The sequence below is a fragment of the Nycticebus coucang genome, chromosome 3, assembly GCF_027406575.1.
Source record: "Nycticebus coucang isolate mNycCou1 chromosome 3, mNycCou1.pri, whole genome shotgun sequence".
Lineage (NCBI taxonomy): Eukaryota > Metazoa > Chordata > Mammalia > Primates > Lorisidae > Nycticebus > Nycticebus coucang.
In genome coordinates, this window is record NC_069782.1 from 658,775 (window position 1) to 685,784 (window position 27,010).

Consider the following 27,010-nt stretch of genomic DNA (forward strand, 5'->3'; position numbering starts at 1 on the left):
AAGAATGGAGAGAAGAGGTGCTGGGAGGGGACAGTGAGGCTTGGAGGTGGCCAGGTGGCCAGATGGCCTTTGACCCAGAGGTAGCGCTGAGTGGGGGGGAGAAAGGGCTGCCCAGCCTCTGGATCCCATCAGCTGCTGCCTCCTATTGGGGTGCCTTCAGCTCAGCCCTTCACAAGCAGACAGGGAGGTATCCTTTCTATGGTCTGTGGCAAGAGTCCCTTTAGCACTCGAGTGTGAAGCCTACTCAGGAGGCAGTGGGCACTCCTAAGTACTGGTCAAGACCTGGAGACCGATATGAACAAGACAAAAGGTGACCAGGATGACCACTACACGCTTAGGTAAATGGGTCCAGCCACATGGCCAGAAGAGCTAGATTAACAGAATGTTTTCAAGCTGTCTGGAAACCAGGTGAAGGAAGCACTGGTATACAGAGGGCTGCCAGCACAGCTCTGCTAAGTGACAGCCCTTCTATCTGAGAAGGGGTTGAGGTTGAACACTGCAGCTGTTTGATGGGGTCCCAGAGGTGGGCAAGGCCTGTGAGGCACCCACTAGCACCAGTGTGGGCAGCAGACTCCTGGCCTTCCAGTGCACTCAAGTCAGCCTGGACCAGGCACTCTGGGTCACCAATTCGCCAGGAAACGGAGCCCAGAGATGCTCCTGGGCAGTGATAGTACTTTAGTGTTCAAAAGCAGATAACTGACTGGGCTTAACATGCGGCTGGTCTGTATTTTTCCCTTCTTCTAGTTAAGCCAAATGATAACGACAAGGTTGCTTGTCATTGCTTGTACCACTGCACAAGAACCTATCATTACACCCAGTCTTCTGTGCTGTTCTGTAGGCCCTGGTGCCTCAGGAACATCCTGCTCTCTTTCTGAGCTCACTACTTGCTCAGGGACTTCTGGAAGGAGACTGGTCACTTTATAAGCCTTTCCTCACTGTACTCCTCAAACCACATCAAGTAGCCATTATTTTACAAATAAGGCTAAGGCACTTTGCCTAAGGTCACACATTTTCCTGGGATTCAAACAGTCTAACACCATAGGTGAATAACCACACAATACGCCTCTGCTAGCGGATTCTCTCTACAGTTTAGTAAGCATCTATAAGCCCTTATATTTTTTAAACTGTTGCTGGGCCAACATGTGACTTGAAATTCAGAGTTTCCAACATCAGAGAAGTGACACTTCTCATTCCCAAGGAGCACCTGAGCTCACACACCTAATCTGACCTGAAACTAACAGGGGAGCATCCATCCGTCCTGCAGTGAACAGGGGAGTGTTCGCTAGCTACCCTCACAGGTTGATAGTTTGGATTTTTTGGCAGCAAACTTAAACACTACTTTTCGAGCTTTTTGGTTTCACAGCTGCAGAAGAGAACATGTGGACCCAAAGTACTTTCCAGAGATGACACCACAGGTAAAAAATGGGTAGCCCTCTCCCCCTCACCCCAGCCAACCTCATGCTGCCTTCCTCAGTGTCCCTCTTCCACAGGCTCTCTCACGTGACCAGCACTCCTGCTGTAGCTCACCTCCACATGAGCTACACTGAGGTGGTGGGAGCTGAGTACAAACTCCACCCTACTCTGGAAATTGCCTGAGACATGCTGGGCCGAGGGGGTTGGGGGCATGTGGTCCCCTCTTTTGGACTTCACACTGCTGCTGGGCAGGGGTGGAGAGCCTCACCTAGGAGCTCCCTGGAGACCCCAAACAGAGCAGCAGGAGGCTCAAACCTCAGCTTGACCTCCTGTATCACCTCCCCCAGCCAGGCACTGGCCATCATCCGCCAGCCATGTCTGCTTCCCTTAACAGATAAAGGCACCAACCAAAAGCCTTGTTGTACTCAGCTGCTGTACCTTTTCTGTGTAGTCACGACAACTGTGGTTTTTGTGGATGCCAATGCTTGGGAACTTTTAGGCTTTTTCCAAGAAAATGGTTCACGGATAGCTATCAGTGACTCCTCTCCACTCACAACATTTACTTCAAGGTATCGCCCAATTAGGAAATTAGAAAAACAAAGCAAAAGGAGTTCCTTGCAGCGGCCAGAATTTCTTGGAGAAAAAAAAATTAAATTTAGTTTTAATCATAAATAAGATAGGCAAATTCAACATAATTTCTCTTGCAATATATAAGGAAAGTTACAGGGCTTTCAAAAAATAATAATCCTTGGTTTTTTTGCTATTTTTTTTTTTTTTTTTTTGAGACAGGGTCTCACTCTGTCACCTAGGCTTGAGTGCAGTGGGGTCATACAAGCTCATAGCAACTTCAAACTCCTTGGGCTCCAGCGATCCTTCTGCCTCAGCTTCCTGAGTAGCTGGGACCAGTAAGCACATGTCACTGTGTCCTGCTAATTTTTCCATTTTTTTTAGGAGACAAGTCTTGCTATGTTGCTCAGATTGGTCTTGAACGCCTAATCTCAAGTAACCTTCCTGTCTCAGCCTCCCAAAGTGCTGGCATTACATGTGTGAGTCACCCTGCCTAGCCCATCCTTACTTTCTGACAATTCTTTTTACAGAGAAAAGAGAATTTCTAAAATAAGCAATGTAATACTTTCTAAAGATAAAATCAAGGCTCGGTGCTTGTAGCACAGTGGTTACAGCGCCAGCCACATGCACTGAGGGTGGCAGGTTCAAACCTGGCTTGGGCCAGCTAAACAAAAATGACAACTGCAACAATGTTTTCCCCATTAAGTTTGAGAATAACAGAAAACACTATTTTAGGTGCTTGATTTTATTTTTTCTTTCCTTTTTTTTTTTTTTTTTTTTGTAGAGACAGAGTCTTATCTGATCGCCCTCGGTAGAGTGCCGTGGCATCACACGGCTCACAGCAACCTCCAAATCCTTGGGCTTAGGCAATTCTCTTGACTCAGGCTCCCAAGTAGCTGGGACTACAGGCGCCAGCCACAACGCCCGGCTATTTTTTTGCTGCAGTTTGGCCGGGGCTGGGTTTAAACCCGCCACCCTCGGCATATGGGGCCGGCGCCCCACCCGCTGAGCCACAGGCACCGCCCGGGGAAAACATTTTCATCAGAAAAACATTTTCTAATTTTAAATTAGAATTGTGTAACATGACCCAAAACATGCACTACTTTTAACTTGCTTTCTGCCTAATTCATTGCTATGCTCTAGCTGAGTTTCCTCTGTGCATACTACACTTGGCACTCACTTAACGCTTTTTTGGCTATTTCTATGTTGTCATAAGTGATAAAACACTTAAACTAGTTGCATCTCACACAGCCAACTGAAGAGACACCCCCCCCCTTTTTTTTTTTTTTTTGAGAGAAGTCTCACTCTGTCATGCTGGGTAGAGTGCCCTGGCATCACAGCTCACAGCAACCTCAAACTACCGGGCTCAAGTGATCCTCCTGCCTCAGCCCCGCCAGGTAGCAGGGACTATAGGAGCCCGCCACAAACACTTGGCTAGTTTTTCTATTTTTAGTAAAGATAGGGTCTCACTCTTGTTCAGGCTGGTCTTGAACTTCTAAAGCTCAAGGGATCCTCCTGCCTCAGCCTCCCAGAATGCTGGTATTACAGGTATGAGCCACTATGCCCAGCCTAGACTATATACTAGTCAACTATTGTTTGATGTTGATAGGCTTGAAGCAAAGCAGTAATTTAATCAGATTAAACAATTAGAATTAGCAAATTTAGAGGAGAGGTAAGAAGGCCTAGGGCCCAAATGTCTAGTTGAAAGTTGACCACAGACTTTCAAGCAGCTTAGATGGTGTTGGGGATATGGGAGAACAGGAAGAGGGACCCACATGGGCCTGGGGGGCCAGCTGGATGGGACCAACCTACAAGGGAGAGTGGAACTGCCCTGGAGAAGGAATGGCAGCAGATGGCAGCCTCAGGGCTCATGAGGAAGGCAATGAGTGGAGTGGCAATGGCTAAGGAAGGCTCAGAGAAGTGAGGGAGCTCATGCCTCACAGACACCTGATATTCTTTGTGAAGGTGAGGGTCAGGTCCTATGTTGAGGCCCATGGTGGACATCCCAGGCTATAAGCGTCCATCGTCTCAAGTGGGGAGAAGCCCATGTAGCCATTTTTTGACCAGTGCTTTTTCTTATGATTTTGTCACATCAAAATGCTCTTGAATGTTTTTTATGATATCCAACCAAGAAGTATCACAGATGAAACTTTAAAATGCACATGTGCACCTTAAGGAGCTCTCTCCAGACCTCTGATTACGTACTTTGCGTCACATACGACCACCATGGAGGCTTTTTCCCCTGGAGGGACAAGCCCCCCTAGCTCGGGTGCTGTCCCCTGCTTCCTTGGTGAAGTGCCTTCTTTTTCTCCACTTTCTCCTCTACAGGTACAGTCATCTAGGAATGAAATTAGACCCGTAGGTAAGTTTTCCCTCCTAGAGTTATCATTTCTACTGGGAAACGAACACACCCTGTACATATACGCACGTGCTCAGATGCACAGAAACAGTAGGCAAACTCGGATGATGGCTGACAATCCACAGGAAGCAGAAGCAGGAAAGGGCTACGTGGGTAGCCTGTCCATGTCCCCGGGAAAAAGCCACATACCATGTAGTCTTTGGTCCCTGGAATGCCCCATTGGCCCTCCCCGGTTTAGAAGCACTCAGGAAATGGCCAGCACCTGAAGCACTCCTTGAGGCCCACTGGCCATACTACTTCTGTCTCTCTCCCAGCCCCAAAATATCAAGAGAGGAGAAGGGTCCAAAACCAAAGAGCTCTGAGCTAAGGCACAACAGTGGCTGGGGTATTCTGGCCACTGCACCCACCCTTTGCCCAGAGCGCTATGCGAGGCCACCCCAGTCACGGGCCCCAGGGTCCCCCCAGCCCATTCGCTTTATATAGTGAGAGCTCGAATGTCTACCTGGAGACACTTTTCTGTCGTCCACCAAACTGCTCTCTGATGTCTGACAGGTTATGTTTTTTCTATAGTTATTTAATGAATTAATATTTTCATCTGATAAATTCTTCTCAGGAACAGAAACGGAAGATACCACTGGGCACATCTGGTCTTTATCCAGCACTTGGAACCTGAACTGTTTAGCTTTATCCCAGCCAGCCAGTTTACAGCTGACTAAGTTTTGAGGAACATCTCCTTTATTCCTTGAAAAGGAAAATTAGCCATAAATACAGTTAGGATTTCTAAAGCTAAAATAGTCATTTATCATAAAGCACAAAATTCAGACTAGGAAATGGTGACTACAAAGTCTTTATGAATATAAATAAAAGGAACATTTTGTGTTGAAAAGATCTTCATTAAGGAAAAAAATGGGCAAAACTGGTTCTACAGAAATTCTTAAGTTATAGTTTAAAGGCCATTAATGTAACATTAAAAACTTGTAAGTAGTAAACTTACTCAATCCAGATCACCATACTCTTACTTCCTCCTTCCTTGAGTGTTCCAAAATGTGTCATCTGAGTAACTTCAATACCACCTTTGTTCTTTAATAATAGGGCTCCATAGGACTCTTCAGCCACCTCACCAACAGCAGCAGAATCTCTGCAAAAAGTGCCAGACAGAGGTGTCCCTCTGCAGTGCCACAGCCCTCTGCCTCTGCCTAGCCCAGAGGACAGACTGCAGGATGGAGGGCAAAGACTCCCCAAGCCCCAGAGAAGCTGCCTAAGCACAGGCCCAAGGTATCCAAAGATGCAGGCAATCATTTCACACCAAGAAAACTGCAAACCCCATGAAGTCTGGAGAAAAGGAGAACACACAGGTGGTATCTTGCAGGTGCCGACCTGAGAATGGTCCTGACCATGCTCCTCAGTGAACCCTCACTTCCTACACCCTTGCCCCTCTTCCCTCCAGCACCTCTAGGCTCTAGAACAGGAGGCACAAAACTTACTAAACTGACCTTTGCAAAGAGTTGTGTTGCTCTGAAGTATTTGAGAACAATCAAACAAGAAGTTGCTCCTTGGCAAATGACAGGCTTTTACCTTCCCCTCAAAATGGACTCACCTCCTCCCTTTCTCCTACTGACACTACCGTGGGAGGAGGCTCCAGTCTCCTTGCTGCCTGTCCACAGGCTCTTTCCAGAAGGTAAACCTGCCCCTGAAACCATATAAGAACACAGGGACTCTGGGGTGAGCCCTGCCCTTAATCCAGTGCAGTTTCTAGCCACACAGACCTTGGCCTGGCTGGCCCTCTGCTGCCCTGCCTGCCTACCCCCAACCAGCTGGGCACAGGAGCATAGGGAGCAGTGAGACCCTCAGTGTTAGTGGCAGACAGCTGACAATGTTGCTAACAAACGGGAAAGGACTAGGAAGAAGAGCCAGGACGGCCAGGGTCCTGACTCGATCCACCCACAGAATGGGGCTGTTTAGCTCCCACAACTGTTTAGCTCCTCCTCCAGGAGGTGTGGGGCCAGGCAGAGGCTGGTCTGTTGTCTGCTCTGTGCCAAGGGTTAGACTCAGCACTGGGATGCAGAAGCTGCAAGCCCAGGACCAGGAGCCAGAGATCTCCTGGCTCCCCAGCAGTGGCTACACGAGGCTAGAAGGCCCGAGGGGAAGAAGAGAACAGAAATGCTGCTGGGCGGAATCAGGCCTTTTCCCTTCTTTTTTGAGACAGAGTCTTATTATGTCACCCACGGTAGAGTGCCGAGGCATCACAGCTTATAGCAACCTCAAACTCTAGGGCTTAAGTGATTCTCTTGCCTCAGTCTCCGAAGTAGCTGGGACTACAGGCGCCTACCGTAACGCCTGGCTATTTTTTTTGTTGCAGTTGTCATTTGTTCAGCTGGCCCAGGCTGGTTTCAAACCTGCCAGCCTCAGTACATTTGGCTGGCATCATAACCACTGTGCTGTGGGCGCCAAGCCAGAATCAGGCCTTTTTCAAGCTTTCCTGGCCTAGAGAGAAGAGTAAGGAGAGGGAATGTTTAAAGACACAGCACCTCGGGCGGCGCCTGTGGCTCAAGGAGTAGGGCGCCGGTCCCATATGCCAGAGGTGGCGGGTTCAAACCCAGCCCCAGTCAAAAAAACCACACACACACAAAAAAAAGCACCTCCACGGAATGTTCATGTGACCACAGCAGTTGAGCCAGGGCATGCAAGAAGGGGGCTCATAGCCCCTGCCCTGCTTCAGATGCAGGAGGTAGTATAGGTCAGGGAATCTGGCCCTCTTACCTCCTGCACCACCAGACTCAGCAGGCTCGAGTGAAAGCAGAGTTCCTGTGGCTACTTGGCCCTTGGTGAGGGCCATGTGACTGGCTTCCCTGTCCCAGACACTCCACAAGGAAAGTAGAGTCTCATGGGAAAAGACACTTGGTCACCAAGTGGCCAAACAAGCATCTGGCAGGAGCAAGGGCTGGCTGCACAATTCTCCAAGGCCAAGCTCGTACAGGATCTTGCCGTTCTGGCACCCCACTGTACACACAAACCTGTAGGTCATGCAGGCTGCACATGGCTGTTTGTCTGCATCCAAACGCTGAGGTGGGTGAGGAGGCCAAACTAAAACATGTTCTCCATGTAGAAATCACACTCTACCAAGGAGACGGGACAATGCTAGGGTAACAAAGGACCCCTCTAAGCAGCTCAAGGATTGTGAAGAGAAAAGCAGTCAGGGAAGGAGACTAGGCTGGGGCTGCTGTGAGAACAGGGTCTCAGGGAAGTCTCACCACACTCGGACTCCGAGTAGGAGGCGGGTCTCTATGGCACAGACATAGCACACAACTTCAAGAACCTACTATTATATGTGCTTTTAAAAATGCCGAAATGTGGGGCGGTGCCTGTGGCTCAGTGAGTAGGGCACCTGCCCCATATGCCGAGGGTGGCGGGTTCAAACCCAGCCCCAGCCACACTGCAACAAAAAAATAGCTGGGCGCTGTGGCGGGCGCCTGTAGTCCCAGCTGCTCGGGAGGCTGAGGCAAGAGAATCGGGTAAGCCCAAGAGTTAGAGGTTGCTGTGAGCCTTGTGACGCCACAGCACTCTACCCGAGGGCAGTACAGTGAGACTCTGTCTCTACAAAAAAAAAAAAAAAAAAATGCCGAAATGTGAAAGAACAAAAGACAAAGAATCCACCAAAAATGTTGGTCACCAACATAAGACTAAGGATAAAGAGGGACCCTTGAACTCTATATAGTCAGGCAACCTCCAGAAGTCCCTCCTTTTAACAACCAGCTCAGAACCTGGGATGTCTGCTCACTGGGCTTAGAGCAGCAACTCTCCAGAACTCACCCAGGCCAAGCCCTCCCCTCCTAGAGAAAAGAAGTGCCCTCTCATTACCGCCTCTTCACTGGGGTCATGCAAAGTGCTCTCCAGATGTAGCATGACTGGCTGCTTTCCACCACCACTGAGTTGACAACATCACCTCTGCAGGGAATGTACCCATCTGGCAGTTTCAGAGAGTCCAAGGAGAAGAAGATACTGTCTTCGATCACTCCGTTCCTCCCACAGAGGCTTGAGATGCAGACCTGTGGGCACACGGCTGGACGTCACGGGAAGTCCTACAGGTCAGGTCTCGGGGTTGGAGCCCTCCTCCCAGGAAAGAACATCCCCCACTGTGACGCATGTGGGAAGATGCCTTGGCACTGAGATGGTGGAAGGGGCTGTGTGGGCTGCATCATAGTTGCGCTGGTGCCTCTCATGCAAACACCTCCCTTACGCCCAGTCTCCTTTCCCCAGACCACATCCCTCTGCCAGGCAGCTCACGCCATCTTTTATCCCACTCTTCGTAGAGCCAGCATACACCTTTCCCCCAGAGCACTAACACTTCTGTGTGACTACTGCCTCGGCACCTAACTACTCGCACTCTCTAGATTAGCCTCTATTTCCTTGAGGAAACAAAGCATTTTCAACAGGAAAATAGGTTCCTCTTTGGCCAAGACTAAACTTCCTATACCTTGGCTTCCCAACACATCTGGAGAACCCTGGGGCAAGGAAACTATCCCCAAGAGCAGGTCTGGTAAACACAAGAACAACTGCTTGCAGGCACGATACCTTGTCCACACGCTTGTACCTCAGCGGCTTCACAGAGATGGCCTCGCTGCTCCATGTGCCAGGCCGGATCCAGTACTCAGCCTCCACCCAGTCTCCCTTGCAGGGCTCAAAACCTGAAGTGGCCAGGGAGGAAACCCCAGCAACACCAAGTGTACAGTTTACTTGGAAGTTGATGCACAGAAATAATTTCTATCATATCTGTGATATATTTGAACTTAAAAAAAAAATACTTCTACCAGGATTAGAAGCAGGTTTATCAACCTCAATTCTCTTCTAGATTTACCACAGTTAAACAGAACAGAGAATGGTATAGACCAACCATTCCACAGCCTCACCATCCCAGCCTACAAGGGAAGGTGTGGGAATCCAGAAGGAACAAGAAGGGTGGGTGCCCTGCTCATGCCCTGCTCAGCACGGAGAGTCCCAGTTTCAGTCTATCATCTCAAGACTTCATCTGTTCATCATACTCCCTACATTTTGCAATTAAAAACAACCCCCAAAATACTACTACTAACCACCCAAATAAAATGAGTTGCCATCAGAGGCTTCAGATTCTGGAAGGTGCCAGTGCACATGCAGTGGACAACTTCATCAACACGCATCCAAGAGGCAGGTGGCTGTGCCTATGCCCCCTTCCCCAACAGTGTTTGTACCCCTGCCCTGCTGGGAACGCATGCAGGGAGCTCATGACAGAGGTACTCAGGCATCCCAATCCAGGCATGGGAAGCACCCAGTGCCCCAGCCAGCCCCTGGGCATGCCAGAGAGCTAGACTGTGGCCCAAACCATGGTCTGTAGGACACAAAATGCCACAGGGGCTGCCAGTTGGTGTTGGGCTGGTGGGAAACCTCAGGTCCAGCATCGGGAAGCAACAGAGCCATCCTGACAGAACAGAAGGCACATCCACATCTGGACAGGTCTGGTATGGGATGAGGTATAAGACAACAGTGATTTCGCCCTTTTGCAATAATAAGTAATAAGCTCAAAAACCAAAAGCGTAAAGTTTCTCCAGAAAGCTGGTTATGAACCAATAACTGAGCCCACACATCTGTTGACAGTAGACATTCAACCCAGGACTGTGAGAAAACAGAAGGCAGACCCACTGCAGGGGTCCTCAAACTTTTTAAACAGGGGGCCAGTTCACTGTCCCTCAGACTGTTAGAGGGCCGGACTATAGTTTAAAAAAAAAAACTATGAACAAATTCCTATGCACACTGCACATATCTTATTTTGAATTAAAAAAAAAACAAAACGGGAACTAATACAATCACACTGCCTCATGTGGCCCGCAGGCCATAGTTTGAGGACCCCAGATGGTACAGTGCCCTAAACCCACAATGCAACAGGTACAGTTGTAGAGATTGTTATACAGTGTTTACAAACCAAGCCTTCATTTATCACATAATTATTTAACATAATTTTGATCATTTTTTATTCTAACTTTTCCTGGGCATGTATGAAAAGTTGAGCAATAGTGGTTAGTGTGCTAGTTCTATAAACAATTGAAGAAAAAAACAGGCAAACAAACTCTTTTTCCCCCACCAGAATCAGAATCAAAGTAAAGATTCTAGAGCATTGTATTAAAGGAGAAATATCTGACCTTATTGTGAACACTATTATAAATTCAGTTTAAACATCTACTCCAGGAGATTTTTTTTTACAGTGATAATATGATTTTGATGGAATAAAGTATAATACAAATAAGATCCCTACATATTAGAAAACTTATGAAGCAGAAACATTCTTGGTGTAACCAAACATGCTTAGATGTTCAGCCCATGCAATACAAGCTGCAGCAATTGAGTGACAACTCATGTGTAACTGAGCTGCAGAACTGCTGCTGCACAGCTGGTGTTGAGACACCCCCAGTGCAGTCAGCGGCCACGTCTGCTTTTTGCACCCTCCCCCAATTTGTACTTCACAAATCTTTGGACCTGAAGAACCACTTTGTAAATCAACTTGAAGGTTCTATGGGTTTTTTTTTTTTTTAATTAGACCTCGAAATTTTAGTTACACTTTTTCAAAATCAGCTGAAATCTTCAAGCATTTAGTAAATGTAGAGCCAAAACTTTTCAGCTCTTGATGTCTTCTGCAAATTATAGTTACTGAAAATACAGCTTGTAAACAAGGTACAAAAGCAATGGGAGAAATAAACTAGGTCCTGGAAGCGTGACTGGTATATTCAAATTGATTTTACAATTCTATGACTGTTGACTTGAGAATCTCTCATCCTCTAGGAAGTCTTTATTTTTCACTGAGTAGACTGGTTTTCTGTAATGGGATGAATGAAACTGAGAAGGCCTAACATTCAAGCGAACTATCGAGATGACTCATTTGATGAATTTTAGTTCATAAAAAAAATTTGAACAGTTATGTACTCTGAATAGTCAAAAAGAAAACCTGAGAAATCATTTGGGCTTAAATAGTTATACATTTCCATAGGGGAAAAAAAGAGAATTGTTAAACATCTTATATTTTGCAGAATATGCTGAGCCTATCAGTATTTCCTCCATTAAAAATATAGCCCACGGGAAAGATTCAATTAGAGGTGCCTACAATTTCAAATCTGTCAACCTCAAAATGCAACTTTGAAGAAGACTCCAGGCAATTATATGAAAAAATAAAATTAAGATCACACTGGAAAATGTATTTTCAGAAAAATATCACTCAGATGCTAAGAAATTAAAATATGTTAATACATACCAATAATGTAACATCCAGATAATATGAACACTGACTTAATATACCTAGTTATTTTTCTTTTTTAATGAAAGATTTGAAAATAACTTCTGATCTGTTTTTCAAAATTATCTTTTACTTTTATTTATAAATATTAGTTGTCTATTTTTTGATACTTAAAAAAATAAGTTAACTGATGATCCATACTGAATCTCAGAACATTATATAATAGACATACTCTTATTTGACAATGTGAATGTTACTTTCTTTGCATTATTATTATTATTACTGCTTAATATTTTGATGTAGCATTGTTTGATTCCTTTTCTGAATGTATTTATGTTCCTTCGTTCTTTATGAGGTTTTTATTTCTAGTCCTTATCTCAAACATTGTTATCATTATTAAATTTTAAGCCTTTTTAATTTTGTGAAGGCAAAAAAAATGGAAACCTAATAAACACATGTATATGTAAAAATAAAAATAAAGAAAATAACTTCTAACACTACTACTTCAAGGATCTACTAATAAGATCAATGTTAGCCAATGTATAAGCATTTCAAAATATTTTAATTTTAATTAATTTTTATTTTATTTTATTTTTTTTTATTTTTTGTAGAGAGAGTCTCACTTTATGGCCCTCGGTAGAGTGCCGGGGCCTCACACAGCTCACAGCAACCTCCAACTCCTGGGCTTAAGCGATTCTCTTGCCTCAGCCTCCCGAGTAGCTGGAACTACAGGCGCCCGCCACAACGCCCGGCTATTTTTTGGTTGCAGTTCAGCTGGGGCCGGGTTTGAACCCGCTGCCCTCGGTATATGGGGCTGGCGCCTTACCGACTGAGCCACAGGCGCCGCCCTAATTTTAATTAATTTTAACATCTCTTTCACTTCTTGAATGTGTGCCAGTTTGGACAATTATGTGGTTATCCTGGCTGTGGCTAAAGCTGTGAAGGGAGTCAGTCCACAAAAGCTGTGGCCTGGGGAGGGGTGACAGAAATCTCCACTGGGCACCAGGTAGGGAATGCCTATCTCAGACTCCTCCCCTGCTGCCCCCCAACCTCTGCTGCTGCTTTCCCTGAGCACTGAGGGCCACATGGCACGAGCTGGGCCTGGGGAGGCTGTGGAGACTGGTGTGGCAAGGTTAGGTTTCCAGCCTGGAGACTGGGCTCAGAAAACTGGGATGGCACTTCGGGGACATGGCGGGTGCAGACAGGCTTCAGAATAACAACCTGAGGACCTCAGGCACTACGGGCCTGAGAGCACATCCTCAGGCAGCTGCACCATAGAGGCCTCTGGCATAGGGCAGAGCCTCCAGGACAGGCTAGCACTAGGTGCATGGACCTAGGGAAGGCCTCAGGATGGGACCTGGGGCTTCCTCTTAATCCTCTAAGTGGGTGCATAAACTAGTTTACTTAGAAAATAAAGAAGCATCTGGTGTGACTCAGCAGCGTACTGTGGCCACACTGTTCACTATGGCCTTTTACATGAGGACATGCATCATTACAACCTTGCTGCACCTGGCATTTACCTGGGAGAAGAGAAGTGAGACTGGGACCACCATACACAGTTCAAATCCCACTTTTAGCCAGGGGACTCAACCACGGGCCATTCGGCAATGTCTGCAGACATCCTAGGTTGTCACAACATGAGGGTGGGGACAGGACATGGTGCAATACCCCACAGTGCACAAGGCAAACCCAACCACAGAAAGGGATTCCAGATGAAAGGGATCATCCTGTTCAAATATAATTGAGCACACCCATCTCCACAGATGTACCCCCAAAACATTGTAGGCATTCACTCACCTCCCACGCTATAGTTAAGTCTCCACCTCTGCTGCCCGAGTGAACTGGACCTCACTCAAGGCAACCTCAGAAGGTTATCTTTAGGATGGAACCCAAGCCAGTCCAGCTTGCTTCACCCAGCCTCTCCTGCTGCCTGGATTGTGACCCTCGGCTGCATTTCCTTGAGTTCATATGCAGGAAGGAACCCCAAGCCACCTGCCCCAGTTCTCCCACACAACCATGTACAGTATCTGCAGAGCAGAAGACATCTAGCTATTTTATCTGCTCACTGTTTTTGTTCCCATTAGAATGTGAATTCCACAAAGCAGTATCAGCACATTAAGGCACTCCGATATTTGTTGAATTAATGTCAAGAAGAAAATACCATTTCCTGACTCTCCCATAAGCAAATTAAAAAACTAACAGAATTCTTCCTTTTCTCACTTTTAGATCAAAGGTTATAAACAAAGTTTCACGGGGACACAGCCACACCCCCTCATTCAGATATGTCTCTGGCTGCTTCTGGCTACAGATGCCACTGTCCCAGAGAGGACCTCTGAAGAGACCTCTTGGGCCAAAGACTGCACTGCCTGGCCCCGTATGAAGTGTGCTGACCTCTGTTTTAGATTCCCATTTTTTTTTCCACACTATATATTCATCTGAGTATTATTTTGCTATGGTCATTAGTTTTTGTGACTGTTATCAACGGCAGCTATGATATCTGAGCATGATTCTCTCTCAGCCTTGAGAGAGTGACCTTAGTCCCCTTGAGTTTCTGGGTACCAGGAAATTCCCTGGCCTGAGGTTGGGATCCCTGCCCCATCTTCATTCCTCAGGGCAAACCTCTTCTGTGCCTCCATCAGTACCCACAGCATCAAATGTTCCTGGTCTTCTCCATCTTAAGACATCCTCCAGTGAGGCCCCAGGAGGGGCTTCCTGTCCACATGGTTGAAGGGTCTGGATAATAAGCACCTTTCCCAAGAACTGAGGCTTTCTCTGACAGGACAGATATTTTTAAAATCCCAGGTGTCACCAATCAATTTCACCCTGGGACCCAGGGTTAGCAATCAAGGTCAAGAAGAGAAAAAGAGCTCCTGTGGGTAAAGCCAATAGCTCTCTGCCCACAGGCTGCAGGGCCCTGACTATGCTGAGAAGGCATAAAACCTTTCTCCTAGTCATCTACCAACATGAGACTGCAGGGCTGCACAAGGGGATGTCACTGGGGAAGGTACTGCCCCAGGCAACTTTCCCAACTCCTGCCATAACATAACATAACATAATATAACATAACATAACATAACATAACATAACATAACATAACAGCTGAGCCTCCCCTTGGTGCAGAGTGTCTAGCTCTCTGCTTCAACGGCTGCAGGCAGCAAGTGCACAGTAAATAGCTGTTGATTAAATTCAATAAATGGCATCAACAGATTATTTCTATAGGAACAGGAACAAAACCTGAGATCAGCTAAAAACAAAGACAATTAAAAATGGTATAAACCCTTGGAAACATACAAGGCTATCCCTAAACCTAAACGTTTTAAAACATTTGAAGTACTTTATTTGCATTATTATTTATTATTTTTCAGGTCTCACTCTGTCAACTGGGCTAGAGTGCAGTGGTGTCATCATATCTCACAGCAACCTCAAATTCTTGGGCTCAAGTGATCCTCCTGCCTCAGCCTCCTGAGTTGCTGGGACTACAAGTGTGCACCACCACACCTGTAGAGATGGGGTCTCTTGCTTAGCTCAGGTTGGTCTCCAACTCCTGGCCTTAAGGGATCTTCCTATCTTAGTCTTCCAAAGTGCTAAGATTACAGGTGTGAGCCACCACTTTAAAAAGATACTTCATACATATACATACGTGTGACACTGTTGAGTTACATTAGCGACTCAGTCATTATATGGAAGGAACCACCACCCAGACATGAGTGACTGCATCCAACAAAGTCAGCACAACACAAATGAGAGACTAGTTAAAATGGTGACTGCCTCCCAAAGCCCACCCTACACTCAAAAGCCTTTACGTGAAGCTAGCTCCTGGAGAAGCCAATCTAGTCCAAAATCCCTTTGACAAACAAAGCCCAGATTTGATCCTTTCAAAGATGTATGTAGCCATCTCAAATCTAATCCATAACATTTTTTTAAAAGACAAACTTTTAAATGTGAAACAGAGGCCCCCTCCAGTGTACCTTCACACACACTCTCCAGAGAGAAGTACGTGGTCTGACTGATGTAGCCTGCACTTTCCACCAGGGAAGTCACACAGCCAATCAGCACTCGGGGGCTGGAGCCTGAAAGTCCCCCACTGTGGCTTCTGCTATCATCTTCCCATCTATCAGAGACAGCCTCTACCTGCAAGACAGACAGACACACAGCTTTTTAAATCATGATAAAAGACCTTAAGAACAGCATACTACAGACCAGCATTCCTGTCTTAGTACCTTACGGCCGGGAATCCCAAGACCCAGGGGCTGGTGGGTCCTAGGGCAGGTGAGGGGGTGTTCTCTTGGGTATGTTTCATAAAGGCTTTACCCTCATGACCCAGTCACCTATGGAAGCTTCACCTCCTAATAACATCACACAGGGGTTAGAATTTCATCATATGAATTCCAGGGGGACACCACCACTGAGTCTTCAGCAATGAATATAGATATAAAAATCCTGAACAAAATATTAACAAACTGAATGCCAAAGCATATTAAAAGGCTTCTACACCAAGACTAAGTGGGTTTGTCTCAGGACAGAAAGATGGTTCAGTATATGAAAAATAGTCAACATGACACACATTGATAGGATGAGGGGAAAAATTACATGAATGCCTCACTTGATACAGAAAAATAATTTCATAAAATTCAATATCCTTTCAAGATATAAATACTCAAACTAGAAATTGAAGGAAACTCCTTCAACATGTTAAAAGTCACAAGTGAAAAGCCCACAGCTCACATCACACTCATGTGAAAGACTGAAAGCCAGGCCTACTTTATCACCTCTTCTACTCAACATTGTGCTGGAAGTTCTTGAAAGAACAATTAGGCAGGGTGGCACCTGTGGCTCAAGGGGTAGGGCGCCGGTCCCATATGCCGGAGGTGGCGGGTTCGAACCCAGCCCCGGCCAAAAACCAAAAAAAAGAACAATTAGGCAAGAAAAAAAAAAAGCATCCAAATCGTCATAGTAGTAGTAAAATTATCTCTGCACACAGATGGCATGATCTTATCTGTAGAAAACTCCAAAAGTTCTATATTTACAAAAAACAATTAGAGCTACTAAAAAATTCCACAAAGTGGGTGGCGCCTGTGGCTCAGTCGGTAGGGCGCCGGCCCCATATACTGAGGGTGGTGGGTTTAAACCCGGCCCCGGCTGAACTGCAACAAAAAAAAAAAATAGCCAGGCCTTGTGGCAGGCGCCTGTAGTCCCAGCTACTCGGGAGGCTGAGGCAAGAGAATCGCTTAAGCCCAGGAGTTGGAGGTTGCTGTGAGCTGTGTGACGCCACAGCACTCTACCGAGGGCCATAAAGTGAAACTCTGTCTCTACAAAAAAAAAAAAAAAAAATTAAAAAAAAAATTCCACAAAGTAAGAGATACAACAAAGTCAACACACAAAAAAGTTTTATTTCTATTTACTTGTAAGAATAAAACCATTCTATTGACAACATTAAAAAGAATAGAATACTTAGGAATCAACTTAAGATGGAAGACTTAAACACGGTTGATGAGTGAAACAAATACCGAAACAAATGGAAAGACATCCATGTTCATGAACTGAAAGACTAAAGGTGACAATACTACTCAGCGTCTACAGATTTAATGTAAATTCTATCAAAATCCCTTTAGTGTATTTCTATATAAACAGAAAAACTCATCTTGAAATTCATATGGAATCTCAAGGGACCTGAATAGCCAAAGAGTCTTGAAAAGGTATAACAAAATGAAGGTCCTACACTTCCTAATTTCAAAACTTCCTAAAAGCTATACTTGCCAACCACATGTGGCACTGGTATAAGGACAGACACACAGGCCACTGGGATAGAATGCAGAGCCCCAGAGTAATGTTTGGTCCGGCTGATCTTTGACGAGGGTGCCAGAACCACTCCACAGGGACTGCACATTCTCTACTGCTCAGTCTTTTAAAGAAAAACAGGGAAAACTGGATATCCATTTACAAAAGAATTAAGTTGGACCTTACACCAAAAATTTACACAAATTTAAAACAAAAATTAACTCAAAATGGATTTAAGATTCAAATTTTTTAAAACTATAGATAGAGCTCTTTGTAGAAAACTTGGGGGGACAGGCAAGGTGGCTCATGCCTGTAATCCTAGTAACTCTGGGAGGCTAAAGCAAGAGGATCACTTCAGGTCAGGAGTTTGAGATCAGCCTGAGCAAGAATAAGACACTATCTCTACTGGGCATTGTGGCAGGTACCTGTAGTCCCCAACTACTCAGGAGGCTGAGGGAGCAGATCGCTTAAGCCCAGGAGTAGAGGTTGCTTCAAGCTAGGCTGAGGTGATGGCACTCTACCCAGGTAATAGAATGAGACTCTGCGGGGGATGTGGGAATAAAGAAAACACAGGGGGACTCTACATGATCTTAGATTAGTCAATGATTTCTCAAATGTTACATTAAAAGTACAGGCAATAAAAGAAAAGCAATTCACAAGACAAATAGACGACATCAAAATTTTAAACTTCTGTATATCAAAGGATACTATAGAGAAAATACAAATGCCTGAATGAGAGAAAGCATTTGCAAATATATATATGATAAGAGATTACTATCTAGAATATGTAAAGAATTCCTACAACTCAACAACAATCCAATATGAAAATGGGCAAAGGATTTGGATAGATATTTCTCCAAAGAAGACACAGGGATGACAATAAGCACATGAAAAGATGCTCATCAGGGAAATGCAGATCAGAACCACAATGAGACACCACCTTACGCCCACTAGGGATGGCTGCCAAAAAGAGCAGACGAAAACAGCAAGGGTTGGCAACAATAGAGAAACTGGAACCTTCGTGCACTGGTGGTGGGAACATAAAATGCACAGCCACTGTGGAATAACATTCACTAATTCTTCAAATAGTTAAATGCAGATTTGCCATATGACCCAGAAAATGTTACTCCTAGGTATATATCCCAAAGAACTGAAACAGGGGCTCACACAGATACTCGCTCATAGCCAAATCATTCATAGTCAAAAGGAAGAAACAACTCAAGTGTTCATCTACAGATGAATGGAGAAACAAAAGATATATCCATTCAGTGTTTTATTCTTTAGCCATAGAAAGGAACAAACTGAGGACATGGACCTTCAGATGGGGTATGCCAGCCTCCTCTCATCGCAAGTTAGTAACATCCCCTGAGTGGGCCCACTGCTGTCCCAGAAGGAATGGTACCCCACAACTACTACAAGAGGCGGGGAGCAGCTCCAGGTCAAACCCATGGGTCTTTGCAGGTAGGAGTTACTTCTTTTTGAGGTGAGAGAACAAGCGATAGCCCCAGCAGCTGCTAGAGTTGGTTTTAGCTCCAGGGAACTCCCATTGCTTATCTCCCTAAAGTAGATGCACCTCACCCACATTCTGCCAGTCTCATTTGCTGGCAAATAAACTTCTTTCCTTCTTAAAACAAACAAACAACAACAAAAAAAAAACACATGAATTTTTGATGCATGCTACTTGGATGAACCTTGAAAACACTGAATAAAATAAGGGAGATACAAAAGGACAAATATGATTCCATTAATAGGAGGAATTTTAGAATAGGCAAATTTACAAAGCAGAACAGTGAGTAACTAATGAGTACAGTGTCTACTGAGATGCTGAAAAAGTTCTGAGAATAGATCATGGTGATGGCTGCACAATGGGGATGTATGTAATGCCACTAAATTGTATGATTAAAATGGTAAATTTTATGTTATGCATATTTTACCACAAGAAAAAACTCTCAGAATACATTCTAATTTATGCCAAACAGGAAGCATTTTCATACTGTGAAAATACTTAAAAAATCTATTATTGGTTTATGAAAACCGGGTGAGGTGGCTCATGCCTGTAATCCCAGCACTCTGGGAGGCCAAGGCAAGTGGATTGCCTGAGCTCAGGAATTTGAGACCAGCTTAAGCAAGACTGGAGACCTTGTCTCTAAAAATAGCTGGGTGTTGTGGCAGGTGCCTGTAGTCCCAGCTACTTGGGAGGCTGAGGCAAGAGAATTGCCTGAGCCCAAGAGTTTGAGGTTGTTGTGAGCTATGATGCCACAGCAGTCTATTAAAGGCAACAAACTAAGAATCTATCTCAAAAATAAAATAAAATAAAACAAACAAAAAACAAGAACTGTGAGTAGAGATAAAACACTCTTTACCATAACAAAAAGGTCCTGCGTTCCTTATAAAATGGGAATAAGCAAGGGAGAGCTGTCTCACCAATAGGACCAGGATGTGCTAGATACCCAGATACCTGTTTTTCTACATTTTAACATTTCTGCGATCAAGGTGGTTTCAGAATCTGTTTCCATCTTTAATTTTTTCTTCAGACAGTCTCATTCTGTCACCCAGGCTAGAGTGCTATGACATCATAGCTCACAGCAACCTCAAAGACTCGGGCTCAAATGATCCTTCTGTCTCAGCTTCAGCTGCAGCTGGGACTACAGGTGCCTACTACCACCATGCCTGGCTAGTTTTTCTATTTTTGGTAGAGGTAGGGTGTTGGTTTGCTCAGGCTGGTCTGGAACTCCTGAGCTCAAGGGATCCTTCCACCTTGCCCTCCCTCAGTCTCTCAGAGCACTAGGATCACAGGCATAAGCCACTGTACCCAGTCTCCATCTTAAATTTTCATTATTAAATTAACAAAGTGTCTTAAGATTGACAGGAGGCTTAAGAGGGAACCTGCTGGGGAAGGACGATGTATAAGCTACATGACGTCAGCTCAGACAACCAGGTTTTCAGTCCCAGATCACCTTTGTAGGATTTTGAAACTAGAGTGTATCTTTTAAGACACAAAAAGGGAGAACTATGGTGAAATTTGAAGTTACAAAGGTGATCTTTATAGAAAAAAAAAAGCATAAAAAATTTTTAATAACCAGGAGGGCAGTGTAATAAGTCAGTTATACATCTAAGACAAAGGAGGCCGATAACTGCTAATGCTGCTATGGGAAGAAAAAATACAAGCTTACTGTCCACGTAACTCAAGAAAAAGCTACCAAAAAAGCTAAAAATGAAAACCCAGGGAAGCATTAGAAGAGGTGTGACAGTGCAGGGGGAGAGCTGGGAGGTTCTACCTTTCACTTCAGAGTCACTGGGCCAGACCCTCCCATGGGACTTTGTGCAATGACAGAAATGTTCTCTGTGCTGCCTAATTGGGCAGTCACTAGCTATACTTAGAACTTGATCTCCACTGGTGAAACTGAGGAACTAGTTTTAAATTGTATTTACTGTCTTAATAAATTTAAATAGCTGCATAAGGGCCCTTGGCTACCGTATTGAACAAAGCAACTGGAGAATTAGTATTTTTTACTTTTCTATGTAGGCATTATTTTTAAAATTTATGAATGATAATAAGCATTAAGATGGCACTTACTAACTGTAATTGTAATAAATGCACGTCAAGAATTTTACCCTAACAGAAGGCCCACACAGGCCACCCGCTCAGGTACCCCTTCTGGTGGCCCAGAGTTTCTGCTCCCCTCTTTCCCTAATCTGTCAATAAAATCTGTCCTTCTGCTTACTCACATGGTCCATGGATTCATTCTTTGAATCTCCAAGACCAAAGACCCAGCAGAGAGGGAGGGATTCTGGCTAAGATATATATTAATGAGCTAATTCCTTTCTTAGCACTCTCTTTGCTCTTTCCCCTCTGCCTAAAGATCAGATTCAGTCACATCATTTCTTCCCAACCTTCTTTCTCTTCCCTCAAAAAGGTGGCTGCCTCTCTGCCTTTTAGTGAGATCTTTAACACCTACTTATCCCTAAGTACAAGTTCATACATGGAAGAAGAAACTTGTTCCCTTTTACTGATCTCATTATTGAACCACTTCCAACAATGAATCAAACAGATAAACTTAGTCTTTCGGAAAATTTTTCTGTAAGTTCTTTGTCTGAAATTTAACACAGACTGTTGGCACTGTGTTGGAGCTGTGAGCATTTATTAAATTCACATGTTTATAAAGTCTTGACACTGCTTAGTAATATAATGCAATTTCACTCTGGAATATGCATATACTATGTATCAGATGTGACAGGAGGATCGCAGATGCATCAGCTGTTTTTTTTTTTTTTTGAGACAGAGTCTCATTATGTCCCCCTCTGTAGAGTGCAATGGCGTCACAGCTCACAGCAACCTCAAACTCCTGGGCTTAAGTGATTCTCTGGCCTCAGCCTCCCAAGTAGCTGGGACTACAGGTGCCCGCCACGACACCCAGGTATTTTTTTGTTGCAGATGTCATTGTTGTTTAGCTGGCCTAGGCCCAGTTAGAACCCACCAGCCTGGGTGTTATGTGCCTGGCACCATAACCACTGTGCTATAGGTGCCAAGCCGCATCAGCTGGTTTTATATTTTCAACTGAATAAATATTTTATGAGAATTCATAAAAAGAAAACATTTTTAAAGTAGTTAGGAAGTCAATAAGTTTGCTACATTCCAAAATACATTTAAAAAAATTAATACCTGGGCAGCGCCTATGGCTCAGTGAGTAGAGTGCCAGCCCCATATACTGAGGGTGGTGGGTTTGAACCTGGCCCCAGCCACAATGCAACAAAAATATAGTTGGGCGTTGTGGCGGGAACCTATAGTCCCAGCTACTCGGGAGGCTGAGGTAAGAGAATTGCCTAAGCCCAAGACCTGGAGGTTGCTGTGAGCTTTGATGCCACAGCACTCTACCAAGGACGACAAAGTAAGACTCTATCTTTAAAAGAAAAAAAAATTAATACCTATCCCATAAAATAAAAAGAGGTTAATTTGAGAATACAATGTAAAATTATATTAATAATAGAACACATAAAAATTGGAACTAAACTTAAGAAATTTGCAGAACCTAAGTGAAGAAAAGTATTGAACTGAAAACTATAAAGGAAAGTTTAAGTAAATGGACAGACATAAGGTATGGTTGCAAAGACTGTGTATGATTCAAATATCAATTACCCAAGAGGCCATCCATAAATCCAGCACCATCCAAGGCATATCTGAGTGGAGGTGGAAAAATAACACTCTACAATTCATCAATAAATTCCACCCACAGATAAGAGCAGGAAAGGAAACATGCTTATAACTGCAACCATGATACTGGTTGGTAGGACAAGCACCAGGACTGACAGCTACATGCATGTGGGGTTCAGGTGTATGATAAATTCTAGTGTATGATCAAGGAAACTTCCAAACCAGAACTGAAAACGTAACTCAGCTGGACGATTGGCTACCTATTAGAAAAGAATGCCTAGATCTTTCCCTATGCATCAAAATAAATTCCAGAAAGATTAAATATTCAAATGTTAACAAATGCTTTTCAGAGGAAAATCTGAGAGAACATTTACAGTAAGAAGTGGAGTTTCTAAAGATTCTGAAGAGTCTTAAAGCTATATGGAAAAGATACATTTAACTATGTAAAATGAAATCCATAAAGCAAAGTCAAAAGATGATCTTAGGGAAAATATCTGTAATACTTTTATACAATAATTTTCCTTAAAAAGCAGGAGGGAGGACTGCTCCTCCTCATGTCCGTCTGCCTGCGGCATGAGCGGCCTCCACGTCTACAGCACTTCTGTCACCGGCTCCCGTGAAATCAAGTCCCAGCAGAGCGAGGTGACCCGCATCCTGGATGGGAAGCACATTCAATACCAACTAGTGGACATCTCCCAGGACAACACCCTGCGGGACAAGATGCGAGCCTTGGCAGGCAACCCCAAGGCCACCCCACCCCAGATTGTCAATGGGGACCAGTACTGTGGGGACTATGAACTCTTCGTGGAGGCTGTGGAACAAAACACGCTGCAAGAGTTCCTGAAGCTGGCCTGAATCAGGCCACCCTGCAGATTCCCCACTGGACTCCCATGTCACCATGTTCTCCCCACAGCCCTCACTTGGCCATGAATGACCTTATGACCAACTCTCTGCCATTCCTAACTTTCTGACCTCAGAGTCCCTTCCCTGCAACCCAGGCCCCTTCTCCACTCTCTAACTGTAGCCTCCTCTTCTCCATTCAAAGGCAACATTCCTTATCCACTTAGTCTCAGAAATTGTCTTAATAACAGCCCCAAATGCTAGCTGTTCCCAGCCAGGCCTTGGGAGTGCCACTCTGCCTGGCACTAGGTGATGGGCACCACTGTTGGTTCCATCAGCCAGAGCTCCGCCAAAGGCCCCGCAACACCCCCCAACAGGAGCACCCTAGAGATGATTAAATGCCCATTCCACTGGCAAAAAAAAAAAAAAAAGAAAGAAAGAAAAAAGCAGGAGGGAGCAACATGGCAACCAAGTAACAGCTTCTTTGCAACCAGGCATGGTGAGATTGGGGAGAGAAGACTCCAGGCATCTCTGACTTGTGGGCTCGGCCCAGAAACATCCTTTTGGGGATGCAGGGAGACAGCAAGAGGCTTCTAGACCCCGGGAGGACAAAAGCAGTGGAGAAGAGGCAAGTGGTTGCGATTGTTCAGTATGAGGCCATGGTTGCCACAGCTGTAACTTCAACAGCAGCAAGATTGCAAACAGGGAAGGCCTTCCCTGTGGGTTGTTTTGGTATGTATATATATATATTTTTTTGGACTCAGGCATTCAGCTGAACTACTTGGGAGAACTTGGGTGAGAGCGTGGATGACTTTAAGCGTTGTCTAGGGCCCCGGACTCAGTTGCTGAGCCAGAACGGAGCTAATATTGTTCAGCTACGGGCAGGGTGCACAGCCATTGTGGGAGAACTGCCCCTGCAGGCTCCACCCTCAGGGTTGCAGAGTGAGGCTCGGGCTGGGAGACCTTGGGCAAGTGATCTAGTGACTGAGCAGTGCCAAAGGCTGGGACTGACATACTGGGGAAGAGTAGAGCTTTCAGTGTTTGGCAGTAGGAGGGCTGCCTTGCAGTTTTGGCCATCAGGGGCATACAGTGAGACCAGTTTTGGTGCACTGGATAAGCAGGCAGCCACTTCAGGAGAGATCCCAGTGGCAAGTGATCATCATCTTTAAAAACTTCATCTTTGCTAGTGTTTCTGGAACCTTCTACTCAGCCAAGGTTAATGGTTTAAAGTGTCTTTTAAGCAGGCTGGAAGAGATTTAGGCTTTCAACCCTGTGGGGTTGAGAAGTCAGCAGAGGCCTCCAGTCTCCATCTCATACAATGTATCAGCATTGTGCTTAACATTTCATACCCCAGAAGATCACCTGCTGCCCAGACAATATTCAGCCAGATACATATAATACTGCTTTAGTTTTTATTTCAACGTTTTCTCTCTAGATTTTTATTTTTTTTCTTCATTTTTCTAGTTTAATGCAATAATTTTCCATTGTTGCCTTCTTTAATAATAAGAACTTCATTTTTGCTAGTGTTTCTGCCCCTATTATTTGGTTTTTCCCCCAATTTTATCCCATAAGATTTTCTGTTTGTTTGTTTTGGTTTGATTTATAGTATTTTTGTCTTTCCTCTCTATTTGGTGGAGGTAGGGTACTGTGTCTGCTCAGGCTGACAAAGAACTACTGATCTCAAAGGAACCACACAACCCGGCACCCCGAGAGGTTGGGGGTTTTTAAGGTTGGGTCAAAGTACCCTACTGTATACCTTTATTACTCCTGCCTCCCTCTTTCTGTGCCTCTCTTCTTTTTGTCAATATTCCCTTTTACTCACCCCCTCTCCTTTTTCTTTTTTTAAAATCTTTTTTCCCTTCTTGCTCTTCAATCTTCTCATCCTTTTGGTCCTATACCAAAAGGACTCACTGAAACCTTAGGCCAGAGGCATGGTAACTTGAAGAGCAAAAGGAAGTGAAAAGAAAATTAGGGCAAGGGAACAGATAAAAGAAAACACTCATGAGGAAGGATCAGCAGAAAAATCCTGGCAACATGAAAAACCACTCCAGAGCAATCCCCCCAAGGGACCATGAGGTAGCTACTGCAGAGGATTCCACCTGTAAGGAAATGTTAGAAATGACAGAAGGGGAATTTGAAATACATATGATGAAAGCAATGAAGGAAATTGCTGAGAAAGTGGAAAATAACCAAAAAACAATGAAGGAAACTTTTGATAAAGTGGAAAATAACCAAAAGGAAATCCAAAAACAGAATCAAGTAAGAGATGAATGATATGAAGAATATATAATGGATATAGCAGAGCTGAAGGAACTGAAGCAATTAGGGAACTTAAAGATGCAATAAAATATCAACAACAGATTAGACCATGCAGAAGAAAAGAATCTCAGAGGTAGAGGACAAAGCTCTTGAGATATCTCAGATAGTTAAAAAGGCAGAAAAGAAGAGAGAGAAAGCAGAACGTCCACTGACAGAATTATGGGACTTTATGAAGCATTCAAATATAGGAGTTATAGGTATCCCAGAAGGGGAAGAAGAATGCCCTAGAGGAATGGAAGCCATACAAAAGAATATTATAAATAAAAATTTCCCAAATATCACTAAAGATTCACACACACTCCTTTCAAGAGGGGTATCGGACCCCAGGTCGCCTCAACTCTAACAGAGCTTCTCCAAGACACATTGTGATGAACCTGTCCAAAGTCAAGACAAAACAAAAGATTCTGCAAGCTGCCAGGAGTAAGTGCCAGTTGACCTACAGGGGCAAACCCATCAGAGTGACTGCAGACTTCGCTAATGAAACTTTCCAAGCCAGAAGACAATGGTCATCTACCTTTAATCTACTTAAACAGAACAATTTCCAGCCCAGAATTCTATATACTGCTAAGCTAAGCTTTAAAATTGACAGAGAAATCAAATCTATTACTGATATGCAAACATTGAGGAAATTTGTCACAAAAAGACCAGCTCTACAGGAAATACTTCAACCTGTTCTACACACTGACCATCACAATGGACCACCAGCAAAGTAAGCACCCAGAAATTAAAGGACAGAACCTAGCTTCCACAATGATGTAAAAGATAAAACTAAGCAATGAACTTTCACAAAATAAGATGAATAGAACACTACCACACTTATCAATGATCTCAATAAATGTTAATGGCTTGAATTCCCCACTGAAGAGACATAGATTGGCTGACTGGATTAAAAAACACAAGCCATCCATTTTCTGTCTGCAGGAAACACACCTAGCCTCAAGAGACAAAACTCAAGAGTTAAGGATTAGAAGACAATTTTTCAGGCGCACAGAATTCAGACGAAAAGAGGGGTTGCAATCTTGTTTTTGGATACATGTGGATTTAAAGCAACTAAAGTCAAAAAAGACAAAGATGGTCACTTTATATTGGTCAAGGGAAAAATACAAGACATTTAATTCTAAATATTTATGCACACAACTTAAATACTCCCAGATTCTTAAAAAAGACCTTAATTAGAGCAATATGATATTCTATAACATCATATTAACAGGGGACTTTAACACTCCTCTTACAGAGCTGGAGAGATCCTTTAAACAGAAATTAAACAAAGATATAAGGGACTTAAACGAGACCCTAGAACAACTATGCTTGATAGACATATATAGAA

At 44.3% G+C, this 27,010-nt stretch overlaps 2 protein-coding genes across 2 annotated transcripts in view; one reads left to right on the forward strand and one right to left on the reverse strand.

Moving 5' to 3' along the window:
- MOV10L1 (Mov10 like RISC complex RNA helicase 1) overlaps nt 1-15,911 on the reverse strand; it is a 58,374-nt gene extending 42,463 nt beyond the window's left edge. The window contains exons 1-8 of the mRNA XM_053586548.1: nt 15,906-15,911; nt 15,563-15,725; nt 8,912-9,024; nt 8,198-8,385; nt 5,334-5,477; nt 4,842-5,080; nt 4,186-4,318; nt 1,852-2,046 (exon numbers count right to left, since the gene is read on the reverse strand). Coding sequence (XP_053442523.1) covers nt 1,852-2,046; nt 4,186-4,318; nt 4,842-5,080; nt 5,334-5,477; nt 8,198-8,385; nt 8,912-9,024; nt 15,563-15,725; nt 15,906-15,911 — 1,181 coding nt within the window. The remainder of the gene's footprint in view (nt 1-1,851; nt 2,047-4,185; nt 4,319-4,841; nt 5,081-5,333; nt 5,478-8,197; nt 8,386-8,911; nt 9,025-15,562; nt 15,726-15,905) is intronic.
- Nucleotides 15,912-23,097: 7,186 nt separating this feature from the next.
- LOC128581501 (SH3 domain-binding glutamic acid-rich-like protein 3) lies at nt 23,098-23,601 on the forward strand. Its single transcript, XM_053584447.1, has one exon. It carries the CDS (start codon nt 23,098-23,100, stop codon nt 23,377-23,379), a length of 282 nt encoding a protein of 93 aa, XP_053440422.1. The 3' UTR covers nt 23,380-23,601.
- The last annotated feature ends 3,409 nt before the right edge of the window (nt 23,602-27,010 follow it).